Source organism: Vicugna pacos, chromosome 8 (genome assembly GCF_048564905.1).
Source record: "Vicugna pacos chromosome 8, VicPac4, whole genome shotgun sequence".
In the NCBI taxonomy this organism is placed as follows: Eukaryota; Metazoa; Chordata; class Mammalia; order Artiodactyla; family Camelidae; genus Vicugna; species Vicugna pacos.
Genome location: NC_132994.1, coordinates 74,478,747 through 74,491,557, shown reverse-complemented (window position 1 = coordinate 74,491,557; position 12,811 = coordinate 74,478,747). Strand labels below are relative to the sequence as shown.

Below are 12,811 nucleotides of genomic sequence, written 5' to 3'. Positions count from 1 at the left end.
TTTCCAAAAGAGGAAATGCAGACGGCCAACAAGAACATGAAAAGTTGCTCAAGATCACTAATATCAGGGAAAAGCAAATCAAAATCACAATGAGATATCATCTCACACCTGCCAGAATGGCCATCGTCAAAAAGAACACAAATAACGAATGTTGGGAAGGATGTGTAGAAAAGGGAACCCTTGTACACTGTTGGTGGGAATGTAAATTGGTGCAGCCACTATGGAAAACAATATGGAGATGTTGCAAAAACCTAAAAGTACAACCACCATATGACCCAGCAATTCCACTCTTGGCATAAATCCTAAAAAAACAAAAACATCAATTCAAAAAGATACATACACCCCACTATTAACAGCAACATTATTTATAATTGCCAAGATATGGAAACATCCTAAGTGCACATCAACAGATGAACAGATAAAGAAGATGCAGCACATATATGTAGTGGAATATAACTCATCCATAAAAAAGGATATATGCCATATGCAGCTCTTCATTCACTTTTTTTCTTTCACTTCAAAAACCAGAATTTTATAACTAGCATAAACATTTCCACTGCACCAAAAACAATAAAATACCTAGAAATGAATTTAACCAAGGAGGTTACCTATACTCTGAAAACTGTAAAACACTGATGAAGGAAATTGAAGATGATACAAAGAAATGGAAAGATATCTTGTGCTCCTGGGTTGGAAGAATCAACATTATTAAAATGGACATACTACCCAAAGCAATCTACAGATCCAATGCAACCCCTGTCAAAATACTCATGACATTCCTCACAGAATTAGAACAAACAATTTCAAAATTTGTATGGAACCACAGAAGACCCTGAATTGCCAAAGCAATCTTTTATAGGTTTTTTGTTTGTTTCTTTCTTTTTTTTGCTCTTTCTTCTTTTTGTTCTCTTTTCTTACGGTTTGATGACTAGAGAAGTTCCTTTAACATTTGTTATAAAGCTGGTTTGGTGGTGCTGAATTCTTTTAGCTTTTGTTTATCTATGAAGCTTTTGATTTCTCCATCAAATCTGAATGAGAACCTTGATGGATAGAGTATTCTTGGTTTTAAGTTTTTCCCTTTCATCACTTTAAATATATCACGCCACTCCCTTCTGGCCTGTAGAGTTTCTACTGAAAAATCAGCTGATAACCTTATGGGAGTTTCCTTATATGTTATTTGCTGTTCTTCTCTTGCTAATTTTAGTATTTTCTCCTTATCCTTAACTTTTGTCAATCTGATTACTCTGTACCTTGGTATGTTCCTTTTTAGGGCTGATCCTATGCAGAATTCTCTGCGCTTCCTGGACTTGAGTGACTGTTTACTTTCCCAATTTAGGGAAATTTTCGGTCATTCTCTCTTGAAGAATTTTCTCAGGTCCCTTCTCTCTCTTCCTGGGATCCCCATAATATGAGTATTATTGCATTTCATCTTGTCCCAGAATTCTCTTAAAACATCACCTTTTCTTAAAACATCTTTGCCAAAAATGGAAAAATGAAAACAAGCTGCTAGTCAGAAATTAATGTTACTAGTTACAAAAGTGAAATGATACAAAACTTTCTTCACATAAGAATCTGAAAAATAACAATTTTCTAGATGAAGTGATTAGTTCTCTATATTTAAAATATTTTACAGGTATCTGAATCCAGCAAAGCTTAACTTAAAAAACTTATGAAGAGCTTTTAAAAACATTCATAAGTATCTGCTATAATTTCTATTTGCTCTTTTCTAAGTAACAAATTAATTCTTAAAGAATCACTTCAATAATCCATGATTCATTTTAATTTTTTTGGACTCAAAGACTGTGATATCATTCTGGTCCTATAACAACTTGTGATTAAAACAAACAAACCCCTCAAAATTAAAAAACCCTAGCCATTAGCAATTATGCATGTCTTTAAAAGCCAAAGAGTTAACAATTACACATGATTTAAAATAATGTTTTAAAATTCAAAGAGCAACAATATAATTTTAGTTATCTTTCATAACTGAAGGATAAAGAAAAAAATAAAAGTAGTAGGATAGAATAGGATGGCCCACTAGGTTTATGAAATTGCCTAATAATTTATTACTAATATAACTGAAAAAGATTTTTCCAAAGTCTTTTGTTAAAGGATTCTGAAAAAGAAAATCAACTGATGCAGCATAATGATAAACACATAAGCAACATTCCACTACTAATTCTGGTCAAGAGAGAACCGAATCCTCTGAAAATCTGTTATATACAACACACTCTAAGGTGCTCAAAGATTCCCTAATTAAATTGACTGCAATCCAATCAAGACTTAATTTAAAAAGGCTCATTAACAGCATCTAGTGATGAAATGGACTCTCTCTTTTCACTCAAACTCATGTCTCATTTCACTAGACATGGGTAATTAACTCATCTTGGTATTAGATCTATGGCACAGTAATTAGCTTAAGTTTTACAGGTTACTTTAGTAATGAAAACAAAGGTTTATTCTCATTGGATCCATCTTTTTACCCCTCAAAAATGTCTCAAAATTAAAAATTAAAAAACTGTCTTTAAATAAATACTAGTAGAATTTTTATTTCAAACCCTCGCAATCTTTCTTATCAATTAATACAGGAAAAGCAGTGACTCTATTCTACAAAGTGTATTTTAATTTTTATTGCATTGTTTTATACTCTTCTATCTTAAAACAAGACTAAATCACTTGAGTACAAAATGAACATGTAAGCAGAAACAAAACTTAGAAAGTGAATATTCCAAACTGCAAATTTACTTTCAAAACACTCACAGCAAAAATAAGGATATGAGAAGAAAGAAGCAAAGCAGAGAAAGAGAGGACATGGTAGAACTGGTTTACAATCCTGAAAAAACATCAGATCACACAGCAAGCTGGTAATTAAACCAGTGCTGCTGAAAGTATAGGCTGTAAGCAGAGAAAGCAAAGTGTGTTTAGAAACTTTTACAGCATTCCGACTGGATAAACTGTCTGTTAATATGAAAAGCTTTAAAACAGGATGAAAATTGTCTTAAAAATTCCATTTCTCTGATAATTAATTTCACTGTATTTTACAAAATAATTAGTCTACAATGAGTTGGAATTTTGTTGTAATTGTCTTTTATGGCAGGTTATTTGAAAAGCAATGATTTAAAACTCTTCTAGAAAGGCAGGCCTTCTCTCTTCAAAAAAGAAATCAATCAATCCCTTTTGGGACTGAATTCAATGTTGTGTTCCGCAACATTAAAAAAAAAAAAAAAGGCAGGGGGTGAGGGGAGGTAGAGGAGGACTAAAGTTCCTAGGGAATTAGTTTATAGCTAGAGTAGGACACCTGAGACATAGGACTGTCATAAAATATGTCAAAGCCTCTAGGGTTTTAAGAGATTATTTTGTTTTGAATTCAAAGAAGAATTAAGATCAGAGGATCTAAGACTTGGCCATGTGCAGTGTTCCATCTCTTCTACCTCCTGCCCACCCTTCTACTGCCCAAGTTATCTTTTTAAAACAATATATCACATAACTTCTTATCTTGAAAACCTGAGTGCCAGTGCACTGATTTCAAAGTTAAAAAAAAAAGTTTTAATACAGTAGTTGAGGCCCTACAACTTCAGACCCCAGCCTTGTCTCCAATACCCACCCTGTTTCACCCCACACCTTCTACCTCCCTCTGCAGTAGGTCACGTATTAGCGTAACATATGCTTGCTGATCCTACTTCTGATGTCTACAATACTGTTCCACACATCTGCCCAGTACATTCCTACTCCAGTACAATCTCCTCTAGCTTTCCATAAAATCCTCAACCTGCAAAAGATCTCATCTTCTCTGACTTTCCACAGTACCATGTGTAACACCTGTTACAGTGTTTACCACACTGTGTATTAGTTCACTGACAATGCATCAGTCTCTTGGGGTGAAAGCTATCCCTAATGCTACTAATTATGAACCACTGAGTAAATCTGAAGAATTTCTACGTTCTGTGGTTCAGATGAGAAACTCTAGCTGAGAAAGGCTGTGTAAACTAACAGAAAATTACAGCATTTTTCCTCTCGAAAACATTTTAAATAGTAATTAGTTTCTTGGACCCAACCAGAAGTTTATTACAACTATAATGTACCTTAATACCAGTTATGCCAATATCATTTCAACTATGTCTTACCATTATTTATAAATTGGTTCAATGGAAAAATAAGAAATATACTGCAAACAAATGTCTAACTGGGAATCTAGAGATAGCTGCACTGCTCATTTAAATGACCTTGTAAAGACACACACACATATATACTTATGGAACAGCTTCTTTAAAAGTGCCTTGTATAAAAGTTTAACTCTGTCAGTGAATCTGTTGGGAAGCTGGCATTCTCATACATTGTTGATGGTAATGCAAAATTAAAATAATCCACAGAAGGATTTAGCACTAGCTACCAATATATTGTGACACCACTTCTAGAATTCTATCCCAAACATAAACTAGCAAGTACACTGTAAAAATGTATATAAAAACTATTTAGTATAGCACTCTCACTATGTTTAACAGCAAAAGCCTAGAAACAATCTAAATGCCCAGTAACAGGGGAATGTTGGAATCATTTACGGTACATCCACACAATAGAATATGATGCCTTTATTAAAAGGAATAAAGACTATCTCTATATACTCTTATTAAGTGAGCTCAATGATATACTGTTAAGTCAAAAAAAAAACAAACAAAAAAGCAAGGTGTAGAAAAGTAGATAGAGTATGTAATTATCTATGAAGGAAGTGAGAAATTATTTACATAATTTTATGTGAATATGAAGAAATGGAAAGATAAACCAAATAGTAAATATAAAATAGCAGAATTTAAAATATACCCAAACTGCAAGGGGTGAGTAGATAAAAGAGACAGGGATAAAAGCAGGACTTCTCTGAAAATTCCCCACTTCGTGGATTTGTTTTTGGAACCATGTAAGTATTTTACAAGCAACAGAAAAATAAACAATTCTTAAAACTAGAAAACTAAGTGTAACAAATGAGCTTAACTGTTGATCCATATGATAGCATAACTGTTATACACTGAAAAATTACTGTTTCGAAAGATAATAATTTCAATTTCTAGTGGCATATATCCTAAAAAACAGTAAGAATTGGGAAAAAACTATTTTCACTGACTATATTGTTGGTAGGGTGTTTGTATTGTTATTCTAAGCCTAATTTGCTTTATTCTGAAATACACAAAATATTTTGTGTCATTAGAAACCAGGATTTTTGGTGGGAAAGAAAAGATACACACAAGATCAATTAAGTAAAACACTGTCGTCTTCATTTTGAATGAGAATGAACTTGCAAAAATGTATCTATATTCCTGAACACGTGTGTGTGTGTGTGTGTCTGTCTGTCTGTCTGTCTGTCTATCCTAGCTCTGCCCTGAAAAAGTCTATCACTAGTGCCCAGACTGAAGTCTCCTAATACTGTTTTTCACTAACAGTAATCAGGGTTCCTTAAAGAAATGACACATCTCAAGTCTGGAGAGGAAATCTTACAAGATGAGCCTGGACTATCATAAACACCAGAAAACAAAGTTATTAGCCCCAACTACTGCATTTGTGTCAAAAGGACTTAGAAGTGAACTTGAACAGGATCCCCCCTGGCTAAATAACATGACCATCAGTTAAAATTATTAACTGCAATGAACACATCAAAATTGTTTAAATGCACCCATAATGATACTCAAAAAAAAAAAAAAAAACCTAGGAACCAACTTACTATTTTAAACCTAAAGTAAATAAAGAACTGAGCATTTACCAGCCTTTCCTACAAAAAGTAAATCTAGCTAAAAACAGCAAAGAAACAAGATATAACTATTTTGCAGTTCCTACTGAAATAAAGAGGCTAAAAAACAATCAACAAGGATGGCTGAAATCACATGGAGAAGAAACTAGATTTTATGTTCCACTACCACAAGACTTGTGAAATTTTCTTACAAAAGGAAGAAAAGAAAAGAGAGGACAGGAGACCTAAATGTGATCAAACCCTTTTCACTACCAAATTACCAAAAATACAAAGGACAGAGGTAAGTGTTAACCACCACCATGAAAATGCAATCAGCAAAAACCATGGGAATTTTTCAGTACAAATAACTCAGTCCCCTTACAAATAAATTGCAAGAAGGATAAACGAAGGTGAAGGTGAGAATGACTTAAAAGATCTATCAATTAACTGCAATGTATACGGCCCTCACTTGGATACCACTCAAATAGACTTTTCTAAGTACATTTATGAGACAAGAGGGGAAACTATAAGCACCTACTAGATATTTAATGACACAAAGAAATTGTTTTGGTGATTAAAAAACAAACACGATAGCATTAAAGAGCCCTTCTATTTCAGAAACACCTAAAAAATATTTACATATGAAATTGTCTGGAATTTGCTCCCCAAATCATCTGGTAGGCAGAGAGGGAGGGAGGGTAGTGGGGGAAGGAGGGCACACATGAAAGGGGATGGACAACCTGACACTGGGTGACGAATAAACACTGTTTAAAATTTGCCACAATGAAGAGTTGGTTTTTTTTTTTTTAAATAAACACTGTATTTATCCTCAAGGTTGTCAGAAAGCCAAGTATTCAGCAAGATCAATAAGGCAGGCTGTTTGGAACCATGCTTGTACTTGATGTTCTGTCACTGGCCATCATGGCCACTTTAGTATATCAAACAAAAAACTATTAATTCGATCATTTTCAAAGTGTTGAGACAGCAGTAACATCTTTCATAAAAATAAAGTCTAAGCCACCCCCACAAATCAAGCAAACTTCTTTTTGCACATGCTATCAATACTGCCTTGAAACATTCTTTAAGTGTGCTTTCTTATCACCCAACACAAAGTCTTAGACATTAAAAAGCTCATTAATTTGGTGAACTGACATAGGGCCAGGTACAGAGTTGCAGGATAAAATGCTAATTATAAAGTATCACGTATAGTATGATTCACTTTCGGTAACACATGTGACAGTGTATGTAACTGCATGAAGAATGACCTACAAGACATACCAAAATTGTCAGCAAGAGTAGTCCCTAGAGTGATTAAATCAGCTGCCTATGCTCTTCTCAGACAATGTGCACTTTTAAACTTTTCTAATACCACATATTAACTAATTAAAACACGTATTAACCATAAGAAATTAATAGGACTATAAGAGAGATTTAAGAAAAATTTGTAACACATATGAATGTGTTAGGAAATTCTACCTATGTTTGCAATTATACAACATGCCTCCCTAATAACATCTCGTAAGTCATGTTCCCATACAACACTGCAGTTCCTCAAGAAGTCATAGGGACATCTCTTAAAAAGGAGACTGTGGTCAAATATATTTGGGAAACAAAGTTAAAAGCTGAATTAATATATTTTTTTTCCTGGTTCCTACTCTGTGCCAGGTACTCATCAAACACGAAGGAAATACTCCATTAAAATAGACATGGAATGCCCTCAGTTTATCAGTCAAGAGAAGGATACAAATCGGCAAACAGCATTTCCATCATATTTTGGGCAATCGATAAATTAAGATTTATTTTCCACCTTTCTCAGCTTTTACGTAAATTGACAAATCTGCAGAAAATTTTAGTTTTCCTTCAAACGCCTGAAATATACATCAGCCATATTACTTACTTCAGTATTTCTTTTTGTCTCCATCTGTTTGTCATGTTCTTTCTCAAAATAATAGCCAAGTAACAAATGATAGTATCTTCCATTTTTACTTTACTTTTATTAACATTTTTAAGAACTCAATGAGTAGAGGAACTATAGTATAAACCAAGATAACTCGTTTGATAATTTATTATCTGCAGATTTAAATTAAGATTACAGAAGACACTCCTGGTATTATAAATCTATACGTAAATTCTTCACAGAATCCACACACCATAATATCAAACAGGCGGTGGCCACTCAAATTAACTTGATATTCCCAGAGCTCATTTGTAACATTTTAATAAAACTAAAAATGTAATCTGCAGTCAATTTTGTTAGTGTCAATTTATTATTTTTTTTTGCATCGTGTATAACCTGTAGGCTTGTTTTACTAGAGTAGACAACAGCATAAATTTTTTTAAAATATATGTGAACTGCTTCTACATGTGCTTAAGAACGAAATGGACAGACTATGGACACAGTAACTACCAGGGAAACAAAACAGTAAAGCATGAGAACAGGGGATGTTCAAAGGTCACAAAGCAACAACAAAGTACTACTATTTCCAAAGCTTAAAAAATTGTAATATTCCCATAGGATACAGTGTAAGAGTTTAAACATAAAATGTACTAATAATAATGTTAATATAAAATTTATTAAGAACAATCATTAACATCAACTGATCAATTACTATGCACCAAAATACTGTTCTAAGTGCTTTACAACTGATTTAATCCTCACAACTATCATAGAGGTAATAAGTGACATTACTATTCCTCTTTCATACAGCACAAAGAGATTTGCTAAGATCATAAAGATTTAAGTGATAGAACCAAGATTCAAACATAAGCAATGTGATCACAGAGATCACTCTCTTAACCACTCTGTTATTCTGCCAAAGATAGCAGAAAATGTTCTTCAGGCTCAACTTCAACTGAAAATAGAACTCGTAATGTCTCATTACATAGTTCCAAGCCCTAATACTCAGTGCCTGTGAGTGTCTGAGAGGAGTGAGTGGAGGACCATTACTACAGAATTAACAGAGGCTGAGAAGAGGAAAAAACACGTTTTGTTAACTGATAGCATAATTTGTTTAAATGAAGGATATACTAATGCTAATCTTTTGGTGAAGATTTATTTGTCCTTCGGTTGTTGAGAGTTATCTCATGTCCCTAGGTTATTAAATTAGCATCACTTAACGCCAAGGCAACCTAAGTACAAACACGGGAACTAAAACTGCATGGCAATACAAGATTGACATGCAGCTGATTCAGAATATGCTTAAGTTTTTTAGGATTCTTAAAAAAAAAAAAAGATTTTAAATACATCTAAATATGCTCACAGAGAACTCACGTGCCTGCCTCAAAATATCTTATAATACTCAGCTGATAAGCACAGGTTATAATAAAATTTAAAGATCATCAATATTATTAAGAACCTTTCCCCCCTAATTTAACTAAGTCAGTATTCGTCTGTAAGGAGAGAAAGTGATTGAGATCCAGTCAGTTATGGGGGAGCTTAAATGAAATGAAGTGATCAACTCAAAAGGCAGCGGATCAGAGTGAGGTGAGAATACCTGACAGGTCTGGTATTCATTCCATAAGCTCCAAAAGTGATTCAGTGCGCAGGCTCTCACAAAGGCTGATCACAGGTCTATCATTTGAAATTCCTTTCAAGGCAATGTATTTAAAAAAACATACAAAAAAACAAAAAACCAAACCCTTCCTAACAATAAATTTGATCTTTGGCAATCAAAATCTAGATTTTTTTTTAAAAAGCAGTCAAATATTTTTTACACAGCAATTTCAAAAGTATTCTGCCCCCACAGTATTGTTGGATAAAGGAAACAAGGCAACTCACATCTTCCTAAAAACAATACTTAACATAGTTTATTAATTAAACTAAAAAAATTGGATGTGGCAAAATAGAAAACAGGAATAATATACTTTGAAGTAAAATGTCTAGAAAACTTATAAACAACATGAAATCACGGTAAAAGTGAAAATGACTCTCACCTGGCTAGTTATTATAAGCCTTTTTTTTGTTTACTAACTCTCCTGATGAGATGACACACATCCAAAGTTATTCATTTGATCCCTCTCATTTAAATTTCATCAAAAGAAACATTTTAGATTTTTCAAACTTCTAGTTATGTGTTGTTATATATATAACATTATAGCATGACTAATTTCCAAACTGGCTGCTTCTCAAGTATGAATACCAAAGTAAGTTAACATGATGGACTGAATGATACTTTAGTTGGCTAAATGAAAAATAATGATAAACAAGAGAAAACTCGTGGCAGTATCTTTCAAAAGTTCAAAGTTTCTGACATGAAATAATGGGTAGTGCTTCAGACTAGATATTTTGTTATTAAAATTCAAAAGTATAAGTAAATTACTCACATAAAGACTTGCCCATTTTCAAGAACTTACCTTCTTTTTATCCCTCATTGAGCCTTTGCCTCGGACCATTATTTTACATCCTGTTTCTGCTTCAAGCTGTTTAGCAGTAAGTCCTCTAGGTCCAAGGATTCTCCCAACAAAATTAAACTGGAGGAAAAAAAAATACACCATACATTATTCACCTGCTCGAATTTGTAACTCTTAAACTTATTTTAAAGTATATATTTCCTTTCTCTAGATTTGTTAAAATATTAATGTCAAATAAAATCTTAGAGTTCTTATGAATTTCTTGTCAAGTTTGAAGGGGGTAATTACAATAGCTTATGGTTTACCCGGAAATTTTTGTATGTATTAATACAAATTATGGACTGGGAACGACAGTATCTACCTAAAACAGGTACTATGCTAAACTGACCATCAATATGTAATCTAAACCAGAGTATATTAAACAATTTGACAAAATCTTAGGTGTCGTCCAAAAAAAGCAAATCCCTTCTTCAAAAATTTTTATGACAGTGTTCAGGGAACTGTTTATTATGTTAAATACTGACTGCCTTTTATATGAAAATCCTTGGTGGAAAAGTCCTATTTTTTTTAATGATTCCTTTTTTTAAATACTACTTTTTCTTTTTTCTTTTTATTTTTTTGGTGGGGGGAGGGAATTACATTTATTTATTTACTTAACTTATCGCACTGGGGATCGAACCCAGGACCTTGTGCATGGTAACCACGCACTTTACCAATAAACTATACCCTCCGAACTACTATCTTATTTATCTAAGTTATACTTTCTCCAAAGCAACCGTTCAGAGAACACTGATAGCCAAATTTGGATTCCGCCCTATACTAAATATCTGTCTTGGGAGTATACATTTTTTCATCACACTCCATGCACAATTTTATATCTGCATCCTTATCTTCCTTTCTATTTTCCATTTCTACCCTTAGCTTATATTACTGTTTTTGCAAGGAACCTTACATCTTTTCATGAATAGGACAGTGATAAAAATAATTATATAAGTAAAGACTTATCATCCCTCAACATTAATGTCTAGTATTCATACATGGACTTTTTTTTAGGCCAATGGGAAGAAAAGATTACTTTGAATATTGAAGAGTAAATTTTCCTCATTCACATCATCTGCAGAGAAGACAAAAAAATGAGTGTTTACCATCGGTTCCCAAAAACCCATAGGTGGTTTTAATTTATTTATTCAATCAAATACATTACCGATTCCTATGCTTCCCACTTTTTTCTTTCCTTTGATCCTACTGTTAGTGTACCGTGGCATGATACTAATATGCTAGAACTGACTGCTGCCAGGACTTGAGAAGCCAGGGCACTTCTCCAATCTTCTATACTCCAATGGCTTCTTACTTTGCCTAAGCTGCTCCCCAGCACTGCCCCATCTCACGAAAGTGATTCTCAAATGAAAGATGAGTAATACATGAGTAAAGATGGGAGAAAGCCGTTTTCCCTCAGGAGACGATATAACTTTTTCCATCTTAAGTTGAGACTCACAGACTTACCAGATCCTTGATCTACTTCTATAAGATTACAAATTTTAAAATTTGCCTGAAGCATCTCTTTATATTTAAGTAAAACCCTTTCTCCTTGCTTAGTTCCTTGGCACACAGTACTTCGTCTGCCTCTTTACCTAAACCCCTGCAGTCATCTACTTTAACAGTACACTTGCTTCCAACCTAGAACCCCCTTTCAGTATCTGCAATCTAAACACACTCGAGTACTCTGGTTAAGTGTTCAAACTCTGAAAGCACATAGATCTGAACTGGTATCCAAGTTCCAACACTAAATAATAACTAGGAGTTTGAAATTCATATAAAACATGCCTCAATTATGTAACAGACATAATGATAACATTTGGTATTGCTGTCACGAGGACTGCATGTGTGCACAGCACAATATACACAAACGGTACCAATATGATGTCTGGCACACAGTGGACACAAATTCACGTTAAGAAACCTCAGGCCCTCAATCAACAGCTCAGCTTAGAGTATCCACAGAAGAGGATATAATCAAATCATGAATTTACTTAACAGAACTCTAGAAAGATATGACATTAAGACACTGAGTTCTGCAGAAAACCGGAAAGAAAAGATGAAAATGATACACAGAACAAATGAACCATCCCTGTCCACAGAAAACCAACAGCCAGGTATCTAACTTGCAGGTAACAGGCTTGAGTTTTCATCTCTAGAAAAACTGAAGTGCCCCAGAAGGCAAGACTTCCATGTTTTGGCATTCAGCTCTGACTGACGCTTTACTTCAGGTGATCAATTCAAACTGAAGCTTGCAGTGAGCAAGCCCGGTTCATAAACACAAGTTTCTATTTCAAATTTTCAATGCTTCAAACTTAAATATGTGTAGACAACGAAGGTTCACCAAAGATCTGAGGAAGGCTCTAACATGAAAGAGCATACAAAGTAAAGACAAGGGCCTGTTCCTTTAGGGGAAAAACTGCTGGGAAAGGAGATAATACCCCTCAAAAAAACTCTTTCGGGAGACAGTGCTAAATAAACTATTTTCTAAAATGATTGTACACATTTAGATTCCCAAAAGACAAGAGTAAGAATTTGTTTTGATCCTCTTCTCCGACATTTCTTATTGCCAGTGCTATTTCATCAGCCATGCTAGTGTCTTTGCTAAATGTCTGAAGTAGCATTCTCCCGATTACTAATAAAGCTGATCATGTTTTTCACGTTTTTGGTCATTCAGGAATACTCTTTTTGAAGCACATTTGAAGTTTC

The 12,811-nt window shown here is 33.9% G+C and overlaps 1 protein-coding gene across 9 annotated transcripts in view; it reads right to left on the bottom strand.

Moving 5' to 3' along the window:
• Positions 1 to 12,811, bottom strand: part of QKI (QKI, KH domain containing RNA binding) — a 142,562-nt gene that overhangs the window by 74,158 nt on the left and 55,593 nt on the right. For all 9 annotated transcript variants that reach the window (XR_012075120.1, XR_012075121.1, XM_072966165.1 and 6 more), the window contains one exon: positions 10,070 to 10,186. Coding sequence is in view for 7 of the 9 variants with exons in the window: in XM_072966165.1 (XP_072822266.1) it covers positions 10,070 to 10,186 (117 nt within the window). In the remaining 2 variants the exon portion in view is untranslated. The remainder of the gene's footprint in view (positions 1 to 10,069; positions 10,187 to 12,811) is intronic.